At 42.1% G+C, this 21,747-nt stretch overlaps 1 protein-coding gene across 7 annotated transcripts in view; it reads left to right on the forward strand.

Moving 5' to 3' along the window:
• Positions 1–21,747, forward strand: part of by (focal adhesion protein tensin) — an 826,913-nt gene that overhangs the window by 220,565 nt on the left and 584,601 nt on the right. Inside the window, exon 1 of one of the 7 annotated variants that reach the window (XM_083142277.1) lies at positions 11,970–12,035. The exons of the other annotated variants lie outside the window; for them this stretch is intronic. Within the exon in view, the coding sequence (XP_082998403.1) occupies positions 11,991–12,035 (45 nt within the window). The 5' untranslated portion in view covers positions 11,970–11,990. Of the gene's footprint in view, positions 1–11,969; positions 12,036–21,747 lie in introns of those variants that run through there. 7 annotated transcript variants of the gene reach the window in all.

Consider the following 21,747-nt stretch of genomic DNA (forward strand, 5'->3'; position numbering starts at 1 on the left):
ATGTAATAAACAGAAGAGAGAAAAATAGATGGAAAGAGCTAATTCTTGTGGGCAATAAGATTAAAACATTCTGGTTTCATCTGGCTTTAAATTCCAGTTAAACGTTACAATTTGAATGAATACGTGAAATCAGAGACGTTACGTAGACCCTAAGCCCAAGGGGGCCCAAAGAAAGTAAACATTATTGTCATATTTCTCATGTGAAACGTTTACGTGAAAATTCACGATAACTTGATTAGGCAGTTTTATCCATTTATTATTTTGTTGAATGAAACTCATTATGTCTTGTCTTTTCTCCTTCTACTTAACCTTACACTCCCGATTTTTATATGTTAACAATGAAGCATCTCCAACTGCCACGAAGAAAATGTGAGGCATTTAAATTCTTGAGTTGTTTTAAAGTGAATGAGGGCTTTAATAATATTAGTTCTTCGTCCCTTCCAACAGCTTCAGATTTCAGCTCACGGAAAACAGTAAAATACATTTTTAGGGTGAGTAAAATTATTAAATATAATTTTCGTCAGTAATTTATTATCATTATTTAAGTATGATAAATTGCTGATATATCCCAGAAGATTTTGCATCGATTCACATGGAGATTTAAAATTTAAACAACGGATCGGTGCCTCGCATTCTAATTTCGGCCAGGGCCTCGCGATATGTTGCTTCGCCACGGCTTACTACTTATGATAACATGTATAAAATTTCAATTAGGAACATTACTTTTCGTCAACTGGATATAATATTATTTTTTGTTATTCAATACATTTGTAATTCTTTATCTTCTTTGACATTAATTTCCTTTTCAGGACAGTTGCTCTTACGCCAATATTAGCGAACTTAACTACACGCAAGTTAGATAAATGAATACACGCTGTTATATATCTATTCTTTTACCTTTCTTTTACCTATTCATGTAATAATGACAATACAATACTGATTAATTTACATATTTTACAAATATTTTAATGTAATTTACTACAGTTATTATTCAATTATATTAATTTGAACATTATTATTATTATTACTGAGAAACCTCCAGAAATATATTTCTAGATGCTTGCATGTTCTAAAGGGCTCGTTACTCCCCTTTTGTAACTTAATATAACTTTTGGATAAATGGATATTTCCCCCTAGGCATGGGGGTGTGAAGGTGGTGACATGTAAAAATAATCGAAAACGACCGATATTAGTGTGAAATCCATAGCTTTCGGGGTCGCTAAGGTGAATAGTGACACTCCCCAATGCCATTCCATTCGACTACAAGTTCATCACCTATCGGCATGGGGGGTGAGAGGGGGTGAAAAGTAAAATGTCGAAAATGACCTACCTCTCGAACGCCTGGAGCAATTTCAACCAAATTTGGTACACATGACTTACAATCTGGAAGGAAATACTGTTGGGGTAAGACACCCCTGGCACCCTTAGGGGTGGGAAGGGGTGGCATGTAAAAATAATCGAAAACGACCGATATTAGTGTGAAATCCATAGCTTTCGGGGTCGCTAGGATGAATAGTGACACTCCCAATGCCGTTCAATTTATTTGCTCCTGGAGGTGAAACAAAAAATGTTTGTAATCAAGTTTTGATTTAAATTAATATTATAGTGAATCTGTAAATAAAAATTTAGTTACATTTTACACTATAGTTACAATTCATTATTTTCCTGTCTAATAGAAGATTAAAAAAAGGTAAAGTGCTCCCCTGTGCTTAGCACCACGCCATGAAGGCGTATAGGGGGTGTGGGGGTAACACCCCACACTTTCTTGATCCGGTCGTGAGTGGGGGTGATGTGATCAGCATCACGCCCCTGACCGCCTTTACCCCCCAGGTTTCCCCCCAGGTACCCATGTCATTCGACGCCAACGTTAGAAAAATTCCCGGATTTGAACCGGCCGGGGATCGAACCCGGGACCTTTAGCATGGTACTCAGGCACCTTACCGATTGAGCCACCGCGACCGGGATAAATAAATACCTGGGCAACGCCGGATAATCAGTTAGTCAATCAATAAAATTCTAGTCTAATTTCTGGTTCATTTAAAGCAGCAAAGTATCCGTTTCAAGTTTCTGGAGACAGTCAAGACTTTAGGAAAATCACATACTCTTTCTCGCTTCATCCCAATGGCTACCAGAACAAGGCAGAAAGATGCTCCATACTTAGGTTGGAGATTTCGTCTCTAGTCTTATTTGGATTCCTGTTTCGAGACTTGCTCTCTCTCTGTTGACACTTGACGTATTGTTGTGGAGCCAAGTTCTTCCAGTACGCATCACGTGCGTGGGTGGGCGAATGTTTGTGCCTGAATTAGCCCCGAGTCAACACGAGAGCAGAGGGAACCCTTGAAGTACATACACGTACGGCTTAACATCAGACGTGCCGTTTCGTTATCCACCCACGAATGGCCACGATAAACACCGAGGTAAGGAGAGGCAGAAGGAAACGTGGAGGAATCGTAAAAGAAGGAAGAAGAAGCGTGCATTGAAATGTAAGAGGGAGGAGGATAGTGAAAATATATCAACACGGGTCTCTTTTTTCTTATGTTCCTGCTTTAGTGTGGGTAGAGTGATATATGGAGGGTTCATGTGAATGAAAAGGAACACACGCGGTTTCTGAGATGCGTTTCAGAGGGAAGGTTGGGAAGGTAGTGCGTGTGTAACAGTGCGTACACACAGAAAACTAAATGCATCATATCGATTGATGCACCAGAATGCATCGAATGATGCACTAAAGTGTGTTTTATGGCTTCTTCAGAGAATCAGATTCATATTTGATGCATTTGGGTGCATTTTTGTATGTCGTGAAGGAAACACCAAAGTGCATCATTTGATTCAAGTGAGGATTTATTTCAGTCGAGATGAACTTCAATGCATCAGTTGATGCGTTTTGATGCACCTTGATGAGTTTTGATGCACCAGAATGCATCTTTTCGGATGATGCACTTAAACGTTTCGTCTGAGCTACAAAAACTCTGTAGCAAAGAACAAACGTTTAAATGCATCATCCGAAAAGATGCAGGAAAGTGCATAAGGAACATCAACTGATGCATTGAAGTGCATCTCGACTGTAATAAGTCCTCTCTTGAATCAAATTATACACTTTGGTGTTTCTTTCACGATATACAACAATGCACCCAAATGCATCAAATGTGAATCTGATTCTTTGAAGAAGCCATAAATAACACTTTAGTGCATCGATCGATATGATGCATTTAGTTCTCTTGAGTGTATCCTCAGATTTTATAGTGAGTTTTGAGTTGTTGTTTTAAGTCCACTTCAGATAGGCTAATCGAGACTGGACCTAGAGTTTAAAGTGGGATTCGAACCATTATGTACCTCCAGCGGGTATCGAACCAGGGATCCCTTGATTGCAAGGCTACAACGTTACCAATGCCTCATCGGGGAGGCATATATAGTATGTTTTGATTTATAACATTGGCATCATATGGACTTCAATGCATATTCTTATCTGAACTGATAGCATGGTGGTAACGTCGTCGCCTTTAAATCAAGGATTCCCGGGTTCGAAATCCGGTTCGGTCAAATGGTTCGGATACCACATTCAATTGTATGTCCAGTCCTGATTAGCCCATCTGTGCCAAAACTCTAACGAACTCAAACTGAACACATGCCGGCATCCGTGCCGGAGTGGTTAGCACAGCTTGCTACGACGCCGGGGGGCCATGACCTGGGTGTGGGAATTCTCTGTGAGTGTCTCTTCATCATTACATCGAGCTGTACTATAATGCGACCTTCCCGATGATGCAGTGGTAGCGTCGTTGCCTTGTAATGAAGGGGTCCCGGGTTCGATACTCCGATCCCACTTTAAAGGGCTGGACTTAGAAACAAAAATTGAAACAGATTCAAATTCAAACTGCAGTCTTGCAGGCCAAGGAGATTCTGCCGCCTGGACCCACGGTCATTATAATCCTCTCTAAGGCTGTGTATTGTCCTTTGTTTTGATGTGCTGAGTGCCTTGCCTCAGCTTTTCCATAGGTAAGGAGATTTTTGTCAGAGACACGTCTCGGTTTTACTTATGGCAAAGGTCTGGACCCCGTATACGTGGGAGGGATGCAAATAGCGTCAGTGCTGACGCACCCACAATTTTGAGGTTTTGGTTTTCCATCAACCAATTTTTCTCATCTTCGCGATTATCCAAAACTGGCACAAAAGCTACGCTAAATAACAAACATCATCTCAAAATCAATGGAAAGGATTCGCTGTTAAATTTAATTTGGTGGTGAAAAGACACGTACAGGCATGAAAGTAAGTTCGTGTATATCATATATGATATGATATTTATTGATATTGATACAAGCCCTTGGGCTGTGCGTATTCTACAATATTGTTACATAAACACCCCACCTTAAACATACACCCCATTGATCATACATTTAGAAACATTTATAAACAGAAACATTTAGAAATATATATATATAGGCGCGCGTGTGTGTGTGTACATGTATTATAAAAGGCAATATGGCCTCTTCTAATATTTGAGATTTTTCATTATCGCTACCTTCACAACACTGCACTACACGCCCGGCCTATGCCTGAGCCACTGTTCCGTATCTTCACTTTCACTGACCCCTTGCAGCATTTTCCTGCGCTGCCTCCAAACTGCATGTAAATATGAGCCCAGGGCTTTGATGTTTGCATCCGTTATATTACCCCTCTCCTCCCTAGATACAGCCTAGATTGTCTGCTCAATGCTGTCCCTTGCACTGTCCCCCATTTGCGTTGTCTGAGGGGCGCCGACCACACACACTCATGCAGGATGCGAGTCCTCCTCTCTTCGCCGCATAACGTGCAGATGACACGGCCGTCTGGCCCCTTACGTTTGTATTGCCTCCACCCCCCTAGCAGGAACCAGGCGAATTCACTTCTTTGCTAGTACGTACACGTATCAATGGTGTATATAATTAATAGAAGGGAACAGCTATAAACTTCGAGGCAATCGTGGGTGGAGACCTCTGACGGGCGACCTCTGAACTAAAGTTTTTCGTTGCGTCATCTGGATTTCCGGAGGGAAAGAAACTTCTCCGCATTTTTAATTCGTTTTCGGACATGTCGTCGTCCGGGAACACCGCCCGCCGTATCAAATCACACAAATCCGAAACTGCCGTACCAAAAAATTCCGTCAAGGGGGTCGAAACGTTATCGACATTCCGTAAAATTTCCTAATTACCCCTTTTGACAGTACCGTAACGTGCGATAATTCATTCGGCGCATGCGTGACCCGGGTTCATCTTTATTGGTGGTACGGTTTGTGAGGATGGCAGGAATGTTGATAGGCGATCCGACGCGATAATAAAACGTGGAGAAACGAAAAATAATAAATGTAGACAGAGAAGCCGGGTCATCAACTGAATCCAGCGGTCATGCGTTGCAGCGGACAAGGTACCGAAGTCACGTGACTCGCATGCAAGCGTGGTCCCCTCAGGAAACAATGTTTTTTCTTCTTTTTTTTCCCTCGACGGCGCCTCCCAATCCACCACGTGCTCGGCCTGACGAAAAGCAGCGAAAATTTCTGCTTTATGTGGCGATTGTCATGAAAATGTCAGCTTCCTGTGTTGGTAGGACCTTCTTGCAGAAGGTCGCGCCGCGCATAAAGGTAGAGAAGGGGAGAAACCGAGTGGACAAAGCGAAGCAGTACACGCTGCTGTAAAGGCTGGTATACTATGTCCCGGTAATCTGTGGAGCTAGCGAATGAAAACAAGTCACTCGACCAGTGAAAGCATGAAAAGGAACAGGATTGCTTGGAGGGTGAAAAGCGACTGCGGCTACCAGCCTCTTGCAGCAGCGTGTACTGTTTCTCTCAGCCCACTAGCTTTCTCCTCTTCTCTATCTTTATGCGCGGCCTTGTTCCAAAGATTACCGTGACAGAGTACCACACCCTCCTTTATAATCTGCGGCACGCATCCTGGTGGTGGCTGAAGCCGCGTATTCCCCTCCATGCACTCACGTCCCCTCTCAAGCATTGGACGTGTCATCTCGAGTCACTGCTTGCGTAGAGACTTGTTATCGTTCACTTCCTCCAGAGATTCCCGGAGCACAGTGTAGCAGAATAGCGAAGTAAATTAAATCAAATAATCCAATCATTAAGGTAATGAGGGACAATTTCGCACCAGGCATGTATTCATTTAAATATCATCGGAATGGTCTCTGCTACTAAAGAAAATCCACGCATAATTTGAGAGTATGAATTTCTCCCCATGTTGCAAGTGGAAGCGGTTTATAATGATGATTATTAAGCTAGATACCGTGTTTGAAAAATGTGATGAATACGTACTTACAGAATCCCATGTATTCCTTATGGAGAGAGAACTTCAAATTGAAGTTACGGCTAAACAAATGGGAGTTTCGACTATTTCTAGCGCAAATATCATCTTCAATGGATCCTTTACCCGATCATATATTTTTTTCCGCCATCGGAAGTTTGATATCTCCAAGGAAACGAGTAAAATAATTCTCCTATAAGCGTAATGTATTTCTCCTTGCCTCCTACAGCCATCCTGGCAGTGTTGCCAAACCTGATGTGCATAAAAGAGCTACATTTCACCAAGACCTAAAGATGACTTTCAAGGATCTAGATTAACGAAGGCTGCATAAATTGTCTCCTAGGGTAATTTAGGTGTCAGAGGGTTGGGGGCGCTGCTTTTACCGTTATCTTTAAAGTGATGGAAATGTATTCTTAGTTTTCACCGCCTAGATTTGGCGGCATTACCCATCTCAATAATTTTATGATGTTCATATGAAATCGAAAATAAAGGATTCCCGGATAATAATATTGACATCTTCACCTTAAGCCACAGCTCTATATATAAAAACACCTGGGGAGGAAAGAGGGGTGTGGGTGACGCAGCCCATATATGAATATCACGTCACGTGCAAAATGTACACTCATGGCAAAGGTTGGTCCTTATGGGCCGGAGCCAGTGGTGGCATCATGGTGGGGTAGAGGGCGGGTGCCACAGTTCACAGTAACGAGTGCACGAAAGAGCCAGATCTGGCTCCAAAAGAGCGAAGTTGACAACAGTGATCGACAGCTGTCCCAGCGAGAAAGACCTAGGAGAAAGTGTCCCTCCTCGCCTTAACCGTAGTTTACCCGAGGGGAGAGGGACTGCCAGGCCTACCACCACTAGTTTTTCCATTTTTCAACTGTGAATATTTTTATTTAAAAAATATAATACATTGCAGTGTTCCCAAGAGTGTTCCCAATTTTCTGTATTACTTTTGTTCATAAAGTCATGAAGGTAACATACATAGGAGGAAAATTCACATGATGGCCTCATCAGCCCCCTCCCTTCCCTTTGGATGTGTGTTCTGCCATGATACCCGTGCCTGTAACAATGTACTATTGGTTGATGTTGGTGGTAATTATTGTAATTATTATAATCAGCGTATAACTGCTAGTATTAGGCGCATCCAGAAAGTAAGTTTCCCACTCGCCCACAGGTGGCAGCCCTTGCGTATTGAAACCGGTTTTGCGCATGCGTGAGAGGCACATGCCCTGGCTAGTGAATGCCCTAGAAGACGCTTCCCGAAAGTCCTCAGTAGCGTCGCGGCAGCTTTTATTCCATCTCCCGCCGCGTACGAGGCTCGTTCGGTGATCAAGTTCTTGAACGCACAAAACATACAGCCGATCGAAATTCAGCGTCAGCTGTGCCAGGTGTATGGGCCAGACGTCATGAGTAAGCAGATGGTGCGTCGTTGGTGCAGGACATTTACTGAAGGCCGGCAAAATGTGCATGTCGATGCGCGTATATGGCTAGCCGCACTGCAGCCCTTCTGGACAGGTTCGGTTGAGAGGTGTTCGATCATCCATCGTACAGCCTGGATCTCGCTCCCAGTGATTACCACCTGTTCTTGCACCTGAAAAAGTTCCTGTCCGGTCAACATTTTCAGAGCGACGAAGAGGTTCAGACGGCTGTTATACTGTGGTTCGGCGCCCAGGCGGCGGACTTCTACGGCGCAGGTAGACAGAAGGTGGTCCCACGCTATGACAAGTGTCTCAATTCCGGCGGGAGTAATGTTGACAAGTAACTGGATAAGTGCTGTATCTGTGGCAATAAATCATTGAATGCAATAATGTTTCCTTTTTGTGCACGATCCCAGGGAAACTTACTTTCTTGATGTGCCTAATATACAAGAAAAAGCATTGATTTGTTTTCTGATTGATATTTAGTGAATTTTAAATTATGTGTGCGACACCCGTGCAATAATTGGTTCTTGCTTTTTATTAGCAATGGTAATTTTTTGTAATTATTATGTAACTGCATCTATATAAACAACAGTGGAAGCAGTGATTTAAAAAAATGGTTTCTTGACTTTTAATGAGGTACCCAACCCCTCCCTCAGGTAAGTACGTCTGGGTTTTGAATGATTGATTTTGTGTAATCGCGAAGATGAGGATGGATGAGTGATGATATGACGAAATTGATGAAGGGACACACACAAAGAACACCCATGCACAGGCCGGGATTCGAACCTTGGACCCATGGCGTCATAGCGCGCTGTGCTAACCACTTCGCCACCTAGGGCGACTTGTACGACACGGGTAAACTAGTGTTAAGAACTATGCCTCCACCGGGAATGAAAATCGTGACCTCTTTATTAAGAGAGAATGGCGTTGATCTTTATGATGATTTGTCACTGTGGGCACATTGGCTTAAAGAATAACTGATTTTTTAATTATTTTTTTTCGGTAGGGAAGTTTTCAACGGCGTTTACGTTTACGAAGATTCTCGCCATTATGGCAACAATACTCCAATAGTTACAGCAATTTCCTTCTCTCCTTTTAAACCACGGGAGCGGAACGGAACGATGTTTCCAGCCGAGCAGCCTAGCGGTGGGAGGGGTCGGAAGATATCGACGGCCGCTTCTCACCTAAGCCGTGACGTAACAAGGGGATTTGCATGCGAAGCCTTTTTCTTTCCTCGCACGAATCTCCGTCCATAAATCCTGGATAATCAGCCGGCCTTGGATGTGCCGGAGCGCCTTGGGCTGCAGAGGAGATGCGAGTCTTTGAGAGTCTGTGCGTCTGGCGGTGTCTCAAAGAGTTCTGTGTTTGCGTTCCCTAATTACAGGAGATAGGGAAGACTACGTGAGGTGTTCTTTGTGCTGTGCTGGTCTCTTGGAACTTCCATCTGCCTATTACCCCTGCTTCGCGTGAGTTTAATTTATTTTTACAATATAGAGTTTAGAAACTTATTTACTAGCTTAGTTGTACTGTTATTTAACCGTATTGTGCACCGAAACATTATTGTTGTTATGAATAATACGTGGCTTGATTTAGTTTCATCCTAGCGTCTATGTTTCCCGCGGGGCGTCGACGTGAATTGGGTTGCATATGCGTCAAGGTTTGCGATCTTGGCTTGCAAGAAATCTGACTTTCTTCTGCTTGAATCTTAATCATTATGCACTTCGGATAATATGGGGAAAGGACATTTTTTCTTTTCAAATATCGGTTTCTAAACCAATTATCATGCGTGCTTGTTAGTTTCAGCCATCTTTATACGTAAGGAAGGATGCAATAAAGGGATTTGAGTCGAGAAAATTGATATTTGTTTATATTTATTAGTCATTTTCTGTGGTGAAATGTTATGTATCCCGTCTTGCCCCACGTCGCCCTATATAAATGTTGTAGCGTACAGTAGCGCTCATTAGTGCAGTAGTAGTATTGTAGGGCGCCGTGTTTTGTTTCAAAATTTGTAAATGTACTCTTTCTGGTGTGTGTATAATACACTCTTATTTAAATTGTAAGGTGCAGTTGCTTTGACGATTAATGAATTATTGAGGGCATGATTGATATAAACAATACTACTTCCATTCGCGCGCACACACACACGGTATTTCATCCCTATTCATATTTTATCGATCAACTTGACCCCCCCCCCTCTTTCCCGAAGATAAATGCCGAGTTTCGTCTATGCCCACAAACAATGATTGTTTATTTTTTGGTATTTTGGTATTTTTATTCCCTTTTCTGCCACTTTTGGTTAATTGCGAAGATGGAGAGAGTGATGATATGCCAAGGCCGGGATTCGAATCCTGGGCTCCTGGCGTCGTAGCACGCTATGATAACCACTCCACCATGTTGGTCGGCTAAAAATAATATTTAATAAACTAGAAATCATTAGATGAACTTGATGGAATTTTATACATGTTTCTATTGAACTGCTAACATGGATTTTGGTGGTTGACAAATACTCTCGTATATTGAAGATGGTATCATTCTCTATAGTGGAACCACAAGGAAAGAAACCTGCGCAGACCCCATCGCGCTGGCGGGTGGGGGAAAAAAACAGGAGGAAGGAGCCTCCAGAGCGGCCAACGTCACTGTTGCCAGACCTATTGATTTCTCGGTAGGATTCCATAATAAACTATTGCTATGGAACCTCCAACGGCCAGCTTAAAAACACGTTTCCTGCTCATCTTACTTGAACATGGAGGGGAGATGTGGAGTGGAACTTCACTCAGCCGTGAAAAGTGCTGTTTGAACTGTGAAATTATGTCAAACGCTACTCACGAGCCTCCCCGATGGCGCAGTGGTATCGTCGTCGCCTTGTAATCAAGGGGTCCCGGGTTCGATACCCGGTGGAGGCACAAGTGGTTCGGATCCCACTTTAAACTGTAGGTCCAGTCCCGATTAGCCTTACTGTGCATAAAGTGGACTTAAAACACCAAATCAAAATCAAATCAAACGCTACTCAATTGTGCTAGGACATTATTTTATTACTTTTACTACATTACTATTTTTAGATGGCTGTATTTTATCCCACCCCAAAACTCTATTTCTATTTTAGTTATTTTACGTCGCTTTTGTGCCTCTACGGGTAAGTACGACAATATGGATGAATAAAATGCTGATGAAATGGATGAAGTGACACAAACACAGTGAAATGTACTTGCCTTACGAGGTAGAAACACTGACTTCGTAGCGTGGGCAAATTATGTTATACATGCATGTGTTTGTGGGTGTGTGTGTGTGTATTTCTAGCAGATGGGGAGGATGGGTGGCACCCTAGCATAAGCGTTGCTATCTTGAATTATTGAGGAACACATGCTGTCTAATTCACCAAATATATTTCACATACGTAATGCATTTTCTCATTATGGTGCAGAACGCGTGCCCACCCCTATCGATAGCTGTACACCGAACACCAACAGAAGACAAATTGATTTGTTATTGTTAGCATTCGACTTGAAAGATTGTGGAAAATCGCCGACAACGAAAGGCGGCACGTTAGCTTCATCTGTGAACACAACTTTCTACCATTTCCTGTCATAAAAATTCTTCGCGATAATAGAGGCATCACAAACCCCTTGTGTCGGTGCTGAGAAAGGGCAAATTTGAGGGTGTTTTCCACGTACCCTCTAACCGGAAAATGCAGAAGAGATGAAAGATGTTGGTCGGTTCCCTCGGGCGGTTTACTTTCTTTTGTTTGAAACATGTCCACTCCTGAAATGGAGATCTTCGGTTTATTTTCGCCAAGTTCAGAGTTCTGGGTTTAGCACCATTGTTACAAAAGTATCTGTGACGTTTACACCGTAAACAATGCGCGCCACTCCCCTTGCCCCCCCCCCCCAGTGCGCACGCCTATGCCGCCCCTTCGCCCCCAAGAACGTCGTTCATCCGCTACTATTAGATCATCGGATTTTGTAGCAGATCTTCTGGTTTCCCAAGGAACAATCTCCTGAATTTTTCAAATCTGACCTGGCAACACTGCCCCGAACACCGATAACGGCAGGGAAGTTGCGCGAACGCTTTGAACGGAAGGTTTTTTTTCCTTGTGGTCGAGCTATACCACCGCTCTAACTTTCTTCTTTTCCCCTTTCTCCCCCCCTTCGTGTTTCTTTTTTCTCCCCCCTCCCTTGTACTCTGTATCACCTTAGATGATAATAAATACCGTGTGACGTTCCATTGCTCAGTCTGTGAAGTTCTAACAATACCTTTTTGTCTTCTTCCGTAGGTGAGTTGAGTGATTGGAGAAATGAAGTTGAGGAGATCCCCGCGGGCGGCGCTGGTGCAGCAGGCGGTAAGTAGCCGAGTGGGGGCTTTCCCATTGACTCAGAACGAGGAAACCACCCAAGTTAATGGCTTATTCGTGCATCCCTTTCCTAGATCGTCGTCAGATTTCCGGTTGAAACTCTACCCACTGCGATGAAGGTTAACGAACGAGTTCCCCCCAGCAGTATAATGCCAATATTCGATGCGTAAGCAAAAAAATTGTTACAGGTCCCACTTTGCCCAGGCTAAACTGGACCTAAACAAAATGGAATCCCGTTTACTGTGCCATGTACAGTCACTGACAATAAAGTGGGGACCAGTGGCGTGTACTGAGTCCAAGATCTGGGCTATCTCAGTATGTCACGTGGTCCTAGGCTATGAATAGAAATAAGTTTACACACTTCTAAGAAATCAGGTTACCAATTCATAGAAAATCAGGTTGACAACTCATAGAAAATCAGGTTGCCAACTCATAGGAAATCAGGTTGCCAACTCATAGGAAATCAGGTTGCCAACTCATAGGAAATCAGGTTGCCAACTCATAAGAAGTCAGGTTGCCAGCTCATAGGAAGTCAGGTTGCCAGTTCATAGGAAGTCATGTTGCCAACTCATAGGAAATCAGGTTGCCAACTCATAGGAAATCAGGTTGCCAACTCATAGGAAATCAGGTTGCCAGCTCATAAGAAGTCAGGTTGCCAACTCATAGGAAATCAGGTTGCCAACTCATAGGAAATCTGGTTGCCAACTCATAGGAAATTAGGTTGCCAACTCATAGGAAATCAGGTTGCCAACTCATAGGAAATCAGGTTGCCAACTCATAGGAAATCAGGTTGCCAGCTCATAAGAAGTCAGGTTGCCAACTCATAGAAAATCAGGTTGCCAACTCATAGTATATCAGGTTGCCAACTCATAGGAAGTCAGGTTGCCAACTCATAGGAAATCAGGTTACCAATTCATAGAAAATCAGGTTGCTAACTCATAGGATATCAGGTTGCCAACTCATAGGAAATCAGGTTGTCAACTCATAGGAAATCAGGTTGCCAGCTTATAACAAGTCAGGTTGCCAACTCATAGGAAATCAGGTTACCAATTCATAGGAAATCAGGTTACCAATTCATAGAAAATCAGGTTGCCAACTCATAGTAAATCAGGTTTCCAACTCATAGGAAATCAGGTTGCCAACTCATAGGATGTCAGGTTGCCAACTCATAGGAAGTCAGGTTGCCACCTCATAAGAAATCAGGTAGCCAACTCACAGGAAATCAGGTAGCCAACTCACAGGAAATCAGGTTGCCAACTCATAGGAAATCAGGTTGCCAGCTCATAAGAAGTCAGGTTGCCAACTCATAGGAAATCAGGTTGCCAGCTCATAAGAAGTCAGGTTGCCAACTCATAGGAAATCAGGTTGCCGACTCATAGGAAATCAGGTTGCCAACTCATAAGAAATCAGGTAGCCAACTTCAGAATCACCATCATCATCTCACAGATACGAATAATTTTATTTACAATTTCTGATCGATTTTTCTCCTGTATTTTATTCTCTAGGCTTCAGGCTTCGCAGATAGCCTTGCTAGCTTAGAATATACGCTCCTGGTGGGGACACTTACATCCTGAAATACTCGCTTCCCTGCAATGCGCTAAGTGTGTTGCCTAACTCTACGGCGGTGTTAGATGCTTCCGTTGAACATTTACTATTAAAATCCACTTATCACCGTAGATATAGACAACGCACAACGCATTGCAGGGAAGCGAGTATTTGAGGACCTAGGTGTCCCATTTTTATTGCACCTGACTGTACCTTCACTGGAATTCCAATATGGAATCTCTTGATCACAAGGCGATAGCGTTTTCACTTTTTGTGAAATAGTTTTCCAGTACTTGTTTCAACAATGATTCAAAAACGAAATAATGATGGATGAGAATTTACTTACTTGTTAGTAAAGGCAAAAGTGTCATTCACAAACATCAGACAAAAACAACTTGTGTGCGTAATAGAGAGAGGAGCTTCTTCTAGATACTTCTGTTTATCTCCTTTACCGTCAGTTTATATACAGTTTGAGTCAAAACTCCAAGTACACCCTAATAAGTAGTAAACGGAAGGAAAAATGAAAGATCTGATGTCGCAAGCAAAGAATGGGGCTGGGGGGCGAACCTTTTGAGGTAGGTCAGGATCACCATCTTGGAGTCCGCCATCTTGGATCCAAGTCAAAATTTTCAAATAGAAAAGGGGTCATGCAGCATATGAAAATGCATTGAAATTTTCTCAGGAATTCATTTCCGTAAAGACGTTGGGCCTAGCTGGTGTGGTACAAAAGTTATGGCACAAGACATTGGTCACAGCAAATGTTCAATATGCCCACCCTCATGCTGAACACAAAGCCGCAGGCGCCTGATCCAGACGTGATGCACTTGTATCTGCAGTAATTGTGTGACAGGTCTCCACGATGCGTAGCTCAAGATGACGAATTTTCACCGCATACACAAGTTGTTTCAGATGACCTGAGAGATAAAAATCGAGTGGTGTCAAGTCGGGTGATCTGGGTTGCCACAGCGTACTGACGACCAATCCAATGCTGAGGAAGCTGAATATCTAGGCAGTCGCGAAAAAAACATCATTTTTACGATTTGCTGTGACCAATGTTTTGTACCATAACTTTTGTACCACACCATCTAGGTCCAATGTCTTTACGGAAATGAATTCCTGAGAAAATTTCAATGCATTTTCATATGCTGCACGATCCCCTTTCTATTTGAAAAGTTTGACTTGGATCCAAGATGGCGGCCACATTCCTGACCTACCTCAAAAGATTCGCCCCCAGACCCATTCTTTGCTTGCGACCTCAGATCTTTCATTTCTCCTTCCGTTTTCTACTTATTAGGGTGTCCTGGGACTTTCGACTCACCCTGTATTTATCTCTCTCCATACTTTTTCCTTCGAGATCCTTCAAAATGGCGGAGCATTTACATGATCGTTATGTAATCCAGACTTGTTAGATTCGATTTCCAGTTGTTCACATTCCAGTGTCCAGCAAATCGAGTTTCGATTCGCTTTTGTGTGCTAAACTTCGTTTTATTCTTTGGTTGTCTGGAAAAGGAGAAAGCCAAGAGGGTCATTCAGGGATTATATTATTATGATGTTCGAACAATTTTTGTTTGTTGAGATATAACATGTAAAGGCCATGCGTTCACATCGTTAACGTCGAAGAACAATGAAAACGACCGTCACAAACGTGGGTGGGGATAAATAGCGGGCGATTTGTTTTCGACCAATCACACTCAACCTTCAGCCAATGGGCGCAGCTGTCATTGTGCTCGTTACTCCACGTGGAGTCTCAGTCACATTGTTGCAGCTGGTGGGCGCGCTCCGTCGACTATAATATTTCCTTTCGGGAGTGGCACGTGACCCCCATGCGTCTCCCGCTAAATCCGCCGAAGCATTGATCAGCATCGTGAAGTGATCTTAGCACTGGAATCGAATTGTTTCGACATTCTGTTTCTCATGTGTCAAAATAGTGTAAAAATCATAAGGAAACTACTAGGTGGCGCTGTGACAAGTTATAAGAAGGAAACGGATTTACATGTATTGTTATTTTAATCAAAACATAGACTCATAATATTTAAAATGGAAATTTTCGTTAAGCAAACGGATCGCATAGCTAAATGAAATGCATTAATTAGGCTTACATGACAATAATTGTAATACCAATTCAAATTATTAATTGTAATACAAATTCAAATAAAAAATGAGTATTATACTTTGAAACTTGTCTAAACGTGATTCTTGATTTTCGAATAACGCATTGTCTGTTGTCAAGATTAAAGTAAACAGAGAGTACAAATCAAACATAAAACCTTTAGTATTTAACACAAGAAAGGAAAAATATAGTAATAGTATGAAAATGGAACAAGAATAACTTAAATACTTAAAATATGCACTGAACCCTAATACGTGGGAAAATATGGAAGTATTTTTCCCTCTTTATGAGTTATCTAAGTGTTGAAATCGTCTGACGTAGGAGTGGCAGAATATTGTTCAATAATACGTGGCTAGGAAGGCACACCTATCTGTAGCTCATTCCGCACATAGGGAAAAGTAAATGCATTAATTATGGCAAAAAATAATGCATGAAAGTTGCAGCATCAACCAAAATATCTAGATGCATCAGATATTGGATATTCTCTAAAATGCTTTTTAAAAAAATTTCAAAGAAATAGTCATCTCATATTACTCGCCCACTAAAATGTATGAGATATTTTAAAAACTTACTTCCAAGCAAAGCTAAGTTATTTTGGATAATTAACAATAGAATTAGCACGTTTAGAAGTTTCGTTTTTGAAATCCATCAAATAATATAATATATTGTATAATGCATTATTCATATTGCTGTTGGAGAGATCTTTTGTGACCCCAGTATAAGGGGCCGGCTTTCGATCTCTCCAGCAAAGTTTCTCGGATTCGAATCCTTTCCTGTTCGTTCTTTGTGTGGGTCCCTACATCAATTTCATTCAAATCATCACTCATCCTCATCGTCGCGAGCAACCAAAAGCTGGAGAGAAGTGACGCTGAGTAACAAAAATGTATGGGCCTCGCCGATGGCGCAGTGGTAGCGTCGCTGCCTTGTAATCAAGGGGTCCCGGGTTCGTTACCCGGTGGAGGCACAAGTTGTTCGGATCCCACTTTAAACTGTAGGTCCAGTCCCGATTAGCCTTACTGTGCATAAAGTGGACTTAAAACACCAAATCAATCAATCAATCAAACAAACAAAAATGTATATACAATAACATGAATAAGTACTAATAAGAATAGCAAAAAAAATGCTTAGAATATGAACCAATCATTTTGCAATTAAACGCACAAGTGCAAGAAAATGCATTAAATATTGATGCAAGTACAAATAAGCAATTCAGTATTTTCCTTCGTTCATCCCAGGACTTTAATTTTATCTTGACTTAAAAATGCATCGGGTCAGACAATTCTATGATCAACGAACCCAAAACCAATAATTACACGAACGGCTGGTGTGAGGTGAATGCATTAAATTCGATGCATTTATTAGTAACTGACGTAATACACATTTACTGCGTTGAGCACATTACACTTTTACATAACTTGAACAATCACTTACATCTTTAAACAACGCTAGGTGGCAACATTGGCTCGTACCTTGAACAGTGGAAACAACAAGAGATGAAAGCTTACTACGTAGATGCGTTACGTCTAGTAAAGGCACCATATTATTCGGTATCGTATTTTGGGCTCCATGTTAAAAATGATTGTCGCTTTAGACGTAGAGATACTTTGTAAGGGACGAAGTCACAATAATATTTGCACTTGAACACATTATTAAATATGATACGGAAAAGAATTATGCTTTTTACTATATCACTTTCGGATTTAAATCTTCTTTATGCACAGAGATTCAAATCGAGATTGAACCTACAGTTTAAAATGGGATTTGAACCACTTGATTATAAGGCGATCGTTCGACTACGCCACGGGGGAGACCCTTAACATAATAGTGAAAGCTGGAATTCTCCCCCTCGCATAAACCGACTCTGGGGTTCACCAAGCCTCAAATCAATCTATACCTGGGGGTTTAAGACGACCGAAGCGTGGTTCTGATCACATCACCTTCAAAATGGCCGAGATCGACAATCTGTGGGCACCTACCGCCCACATCCCTTAAATGTACCTTCATGGTACGGTGCTATATGCACGGGGAACTTTACCTTTACCGATGGTACTTCTATCATTGCTGGCGGCCATCTTGTAACCAATATGTCGGTCACATAGTCGCTTTTTCGACTGAGAAATAGTAATTATAATTTCCTCTAACGATACCGATTGAAAATGGCCCAGTTTCTGTTATTTTTACATATTAAAGAAAAAATATTCCCCACATTTGGAGCTTCCGCCCCTTCTCAGTCACGGTCTTTTCTTCATCTACACAACCTAACGAATAAAATGACACAAACCACTATACCCTGCATACGACACTATAAATGTTCTATAAAACCCTTTGAATCCAGGCTGTCTCACTGACGTGTAAAATTTTGCAAATTTCAGTAAATTGCTTACACATTGCAGAAATGCTTAACTATCCCAGTGAAATAACTCCTTGAAGAATTATGTTTCATTTAAAAGTCCGTGCAAGATTTGTCCATCTCTTTGCGTTATTCTTACTTGCTTTCTATTCTCTACAAAGATCTGGCTAAGCCTTTGGTGTAAGTGTTCCGTTCAATCCCATTAACCTTAATCTTATCTGTACGTGAGTTTTTCTCTACATCTCATTTTTTCTGCCTGATTCGGGACTCTCGTTTCTGTTCTTATCTCCTGCAGTTTCCAATTTCCTCCATTTCTAGGTACTTATCTCCCCCCCCCCTCTTCCCCCATTCTCTTGCCGCTAATTCATTACCCCTGTTCTTTAGTTAACTGTTTCTGCTATTTTCTCCCCACGGCCAGTGTTGCCACAATATGAGGGCACAATTTCCCTTTTTGGACCAATTTTTCCGTTCACCTAAGCAAATCATACAATATTAATAATAACTTAATAAGTAATAGTAGTGGTAGTAGCAGTAGCTGTAATTATTATTATTATTAGTGGTGGTGGTGGAAGCAGTAGTAGTAGTAGTATTTCCGTTGTGAATAAAAAAATGTTAAATTTTTCACATACATGTCACTTTCAAAAGGGAAATTTCCCTTCATGTGGCAACACTGCCCACGGCTCTGGCTCTATGAGCATTGAAAAGAGTACGTTTGCCTTGGTCGTGACCATCGACGCAAACGCGCATGCGCTGACTGGACGAGTCTACTGGCAGGATAGGGGTGCAACCATAGACAAATAGACAAGAAAAACAAGTTCTGTGGTAATCGTCTGCTGTTGAGACAACATTGGACTGTAATGTCCACGGCAATAGGAGTTAAGAGTTGTAAAAGTCGTCACAAACACAAGCGAGCGTGCGATAATAAAGAAAACAATGGAATACTGATCTGTTTCGTGCGTGTTTTATACCTGCCTCCCCTTTAGTGTTTGGATTCGTCCTCTCGACGAGGACATTTGCCATGTGCATCTGTGAGGTGTCCAGTAATTCCCTCCTTAGAAGAATATTATTCCAAGGAGAAAGGAAACATATATAGTGACGAAGTGAGAGAAATTTAGGAATAGAAACGTTGAAAGAGAGACAGAGTGATAGTGGGAAGAAAGAGAGAGAAAGGAAACTCCTCTCTCTCTCTCTCTCTCTCTCTCTCTCTCTCTCTCTCTCTCTGTTTCTCTTTCCTTTTCTATTTCTCTCTCTTTCTCTCTCTCTTTCTCTTTCCTTTTATATTTTTCTCTCTCTCTCGTTTATTTATCTCTCTCCCTCTCATTATCCTCTTTTATGTCTCCCCACCCCTTTTCTATGTACATCTGTTTCTCCATATTTCCCTTTTCTCTCTCTTTCTTTCCCTTCTCTATTTTATGTATCTCTCTGTACACTCTCTCTCCATTTTCTATTTATATCTCAAAACTCGCATTTCTCTCTCTCTCTCCTAATTTTCAAATATGTCCCTCTTTCTCTGTATTCCTCTCTTCTCTCCCCCCCTCTGCCTTTTCTATTTCTCTCTCTCTCTTTCCCCTCAGCTTACCCTCTCTAGCTTCAAAGGATATGAATGTGATGTGATAAATGCATGCTAAGCATAACCCGAGGACCTGTATGGAGAATCTAATAAGATATAACTGACCGCTACCCTCTGCAATTGTGGTGCAGAAACGCCAACGTACGACATGGGAAACATATCGCTAAATGTGTAGGAATGCGACAGCAATCCCACGCGAAACGTTGAAGAACACGTGTAGCAAATTAGAGAATGTTTGTCATAGTCCTCCAGGAATTGGGATGGCCCGCGTGACGGGTGAACGGTGGCTGTTACGTCATCGTTAGCGCCCTTTGACCCCCGCCGCAAGCTAAAGGAACGGCTGAAAGTACATTCCGAATGCGTAAGGAGTGATTGTGCGTTGCCAGCAATCGAAAGTCAATTTGACAGTTGTACGAGGCGTGTCAGCCATTTGTCAGACTGTCACATTATGATCCTCACGCGGCGTCTGTAGCTGAACACCACGGCTAAGGCTGTTGCCTTGTAATCAAGGAGTCCTGGGTTCGATGAAAGCACACTGCACAATGGCTCTGATTTCTCTATACTGTAGGTCGAGTTCTTATTAGCTTATCTGTGAAAGTGAACTAAATACAAATTTTAGTTTTTACATTTTTGTGACAAAGTGGACTAACTGTTCGACTTAGTATATTGAAGGTTTTGGATTCAAACCAAGCGTGTTGGTGTGTCGTTATGTTTTCATGTATTTAATCTAATCGTTTATCATTCTCATTGCTGTGGTTAAGATAAAGGGACAGGAGAGGGATATATGAAAACCCAATATAATTCACCACAATCCTCCACAATGTTTCTTCTGCACCACCAGAGGTTGTACTAACTTTACTATTATTTAAATGCAACGTTTAATTTGATTTGATTTGATTTGGTTTATTTTGGTTTCGTGCCACTTTTGGCTAATATGCGAAGATGGGGATGAGAGATGATATGACGAAATTGATGAACAGACACTCACAAACAGCCATACGCAGGCCAGGATTCGAACCCGGGAACCATGACGTTGTAGCGCGATGTGCTAACCACTCCGCCACGGGGCCGGCAAATGCAACGTTTAAGAACACAATTACTGCTTAACCCTATTCTACAGAATTATCTCCCTGATTGTACAGCCGCCTTGTAATCAAGGGTCTCCTGCATTGAGAATAACCATTGGAAATGGCAAAGCAACAGATAGTAACATTATGGGTTGTTCCAACTTGTAAAACAACTGAAACAGCATGAGTCGTTCCAACTGGTAAAACGAACAACAGAAACATCGTTATGAACCATCCCAGGCAGTCATATCGGGCCACACAGGCTATTGCTTTCGCAAAAGATTTGTCGAATGGATCGAACCACACCATCCAAATCTCAGCGCCTTCCCTAATCACAACAATGATTTTGCCTAGATCATCTATACACAGACACGCTTTCCCAACAATACGGAATGTAGCAGTAGAGGTGGACATTGTGGCTTTGTGAAGACCTTTTGTTAAGCCAAACCTTTATTTACCCGCGCCGTATGCACGGACGATTAACTGGCTGGTTTTCGTAATGCAAACAAAATTCGTATTGAAAGAAGGAACAGAGGACCGTCACGTGACCGCGTAACTAATCGCTACGTGGTCCGGCTGAGCGTGCAGTGGTTATGAAGCAATGCCTGTTGGTCCACGAAAGGCGCCCGTCCCTTCGAGGAAGCCACTGGAACATCGCCGTCAGCCGAAAGATGGAAAGAGTACCGGTTGCGCGGGGCTGAAGATGTAGGCTGTCGTAGAACAAATAACCTGTCTTCGAACCAGCGTTAATGGTTAATGCCTTTGCATATATTAAATACCGTTGTGTAATGAAGTGTAAATCTTTGCCGAAAGCAAGGATTTTTTAACGTTTTGTTCAGCGACTGTCTCAATGTTTTGATAGTCGTAATACAGGGTGTCCCTAAAGTGTTCTACAGCTCAAAAGTTTTTTCTCTGTTGTCACTTGTGTTCTAGGCCCATTTCTCTTAAAGGAGGACTGATTACCAAGAAAATTTACTGCGATATGCTTGAACAGTACCTACTCCCACATGTGGATGAGTTGCAGCCATCCATTATTTTCCAAGACCTCCGTCTTCATC

Source organism: Lepisma saccharinum, chromosome 20 (genome assembly GCF_977018435.1).
Source record: "Lepisma saccharinum chromosome 20, izLepSacc3.1, whole genome shotgun sequence".
NCBI classification, from domain to species: domain Eukaryota; kingdom Metazoa; phylum Arthropoda; class Insecta; order Zygentoma; family Lepismatidae; genus Lepisma; species Lepisma saccharinum.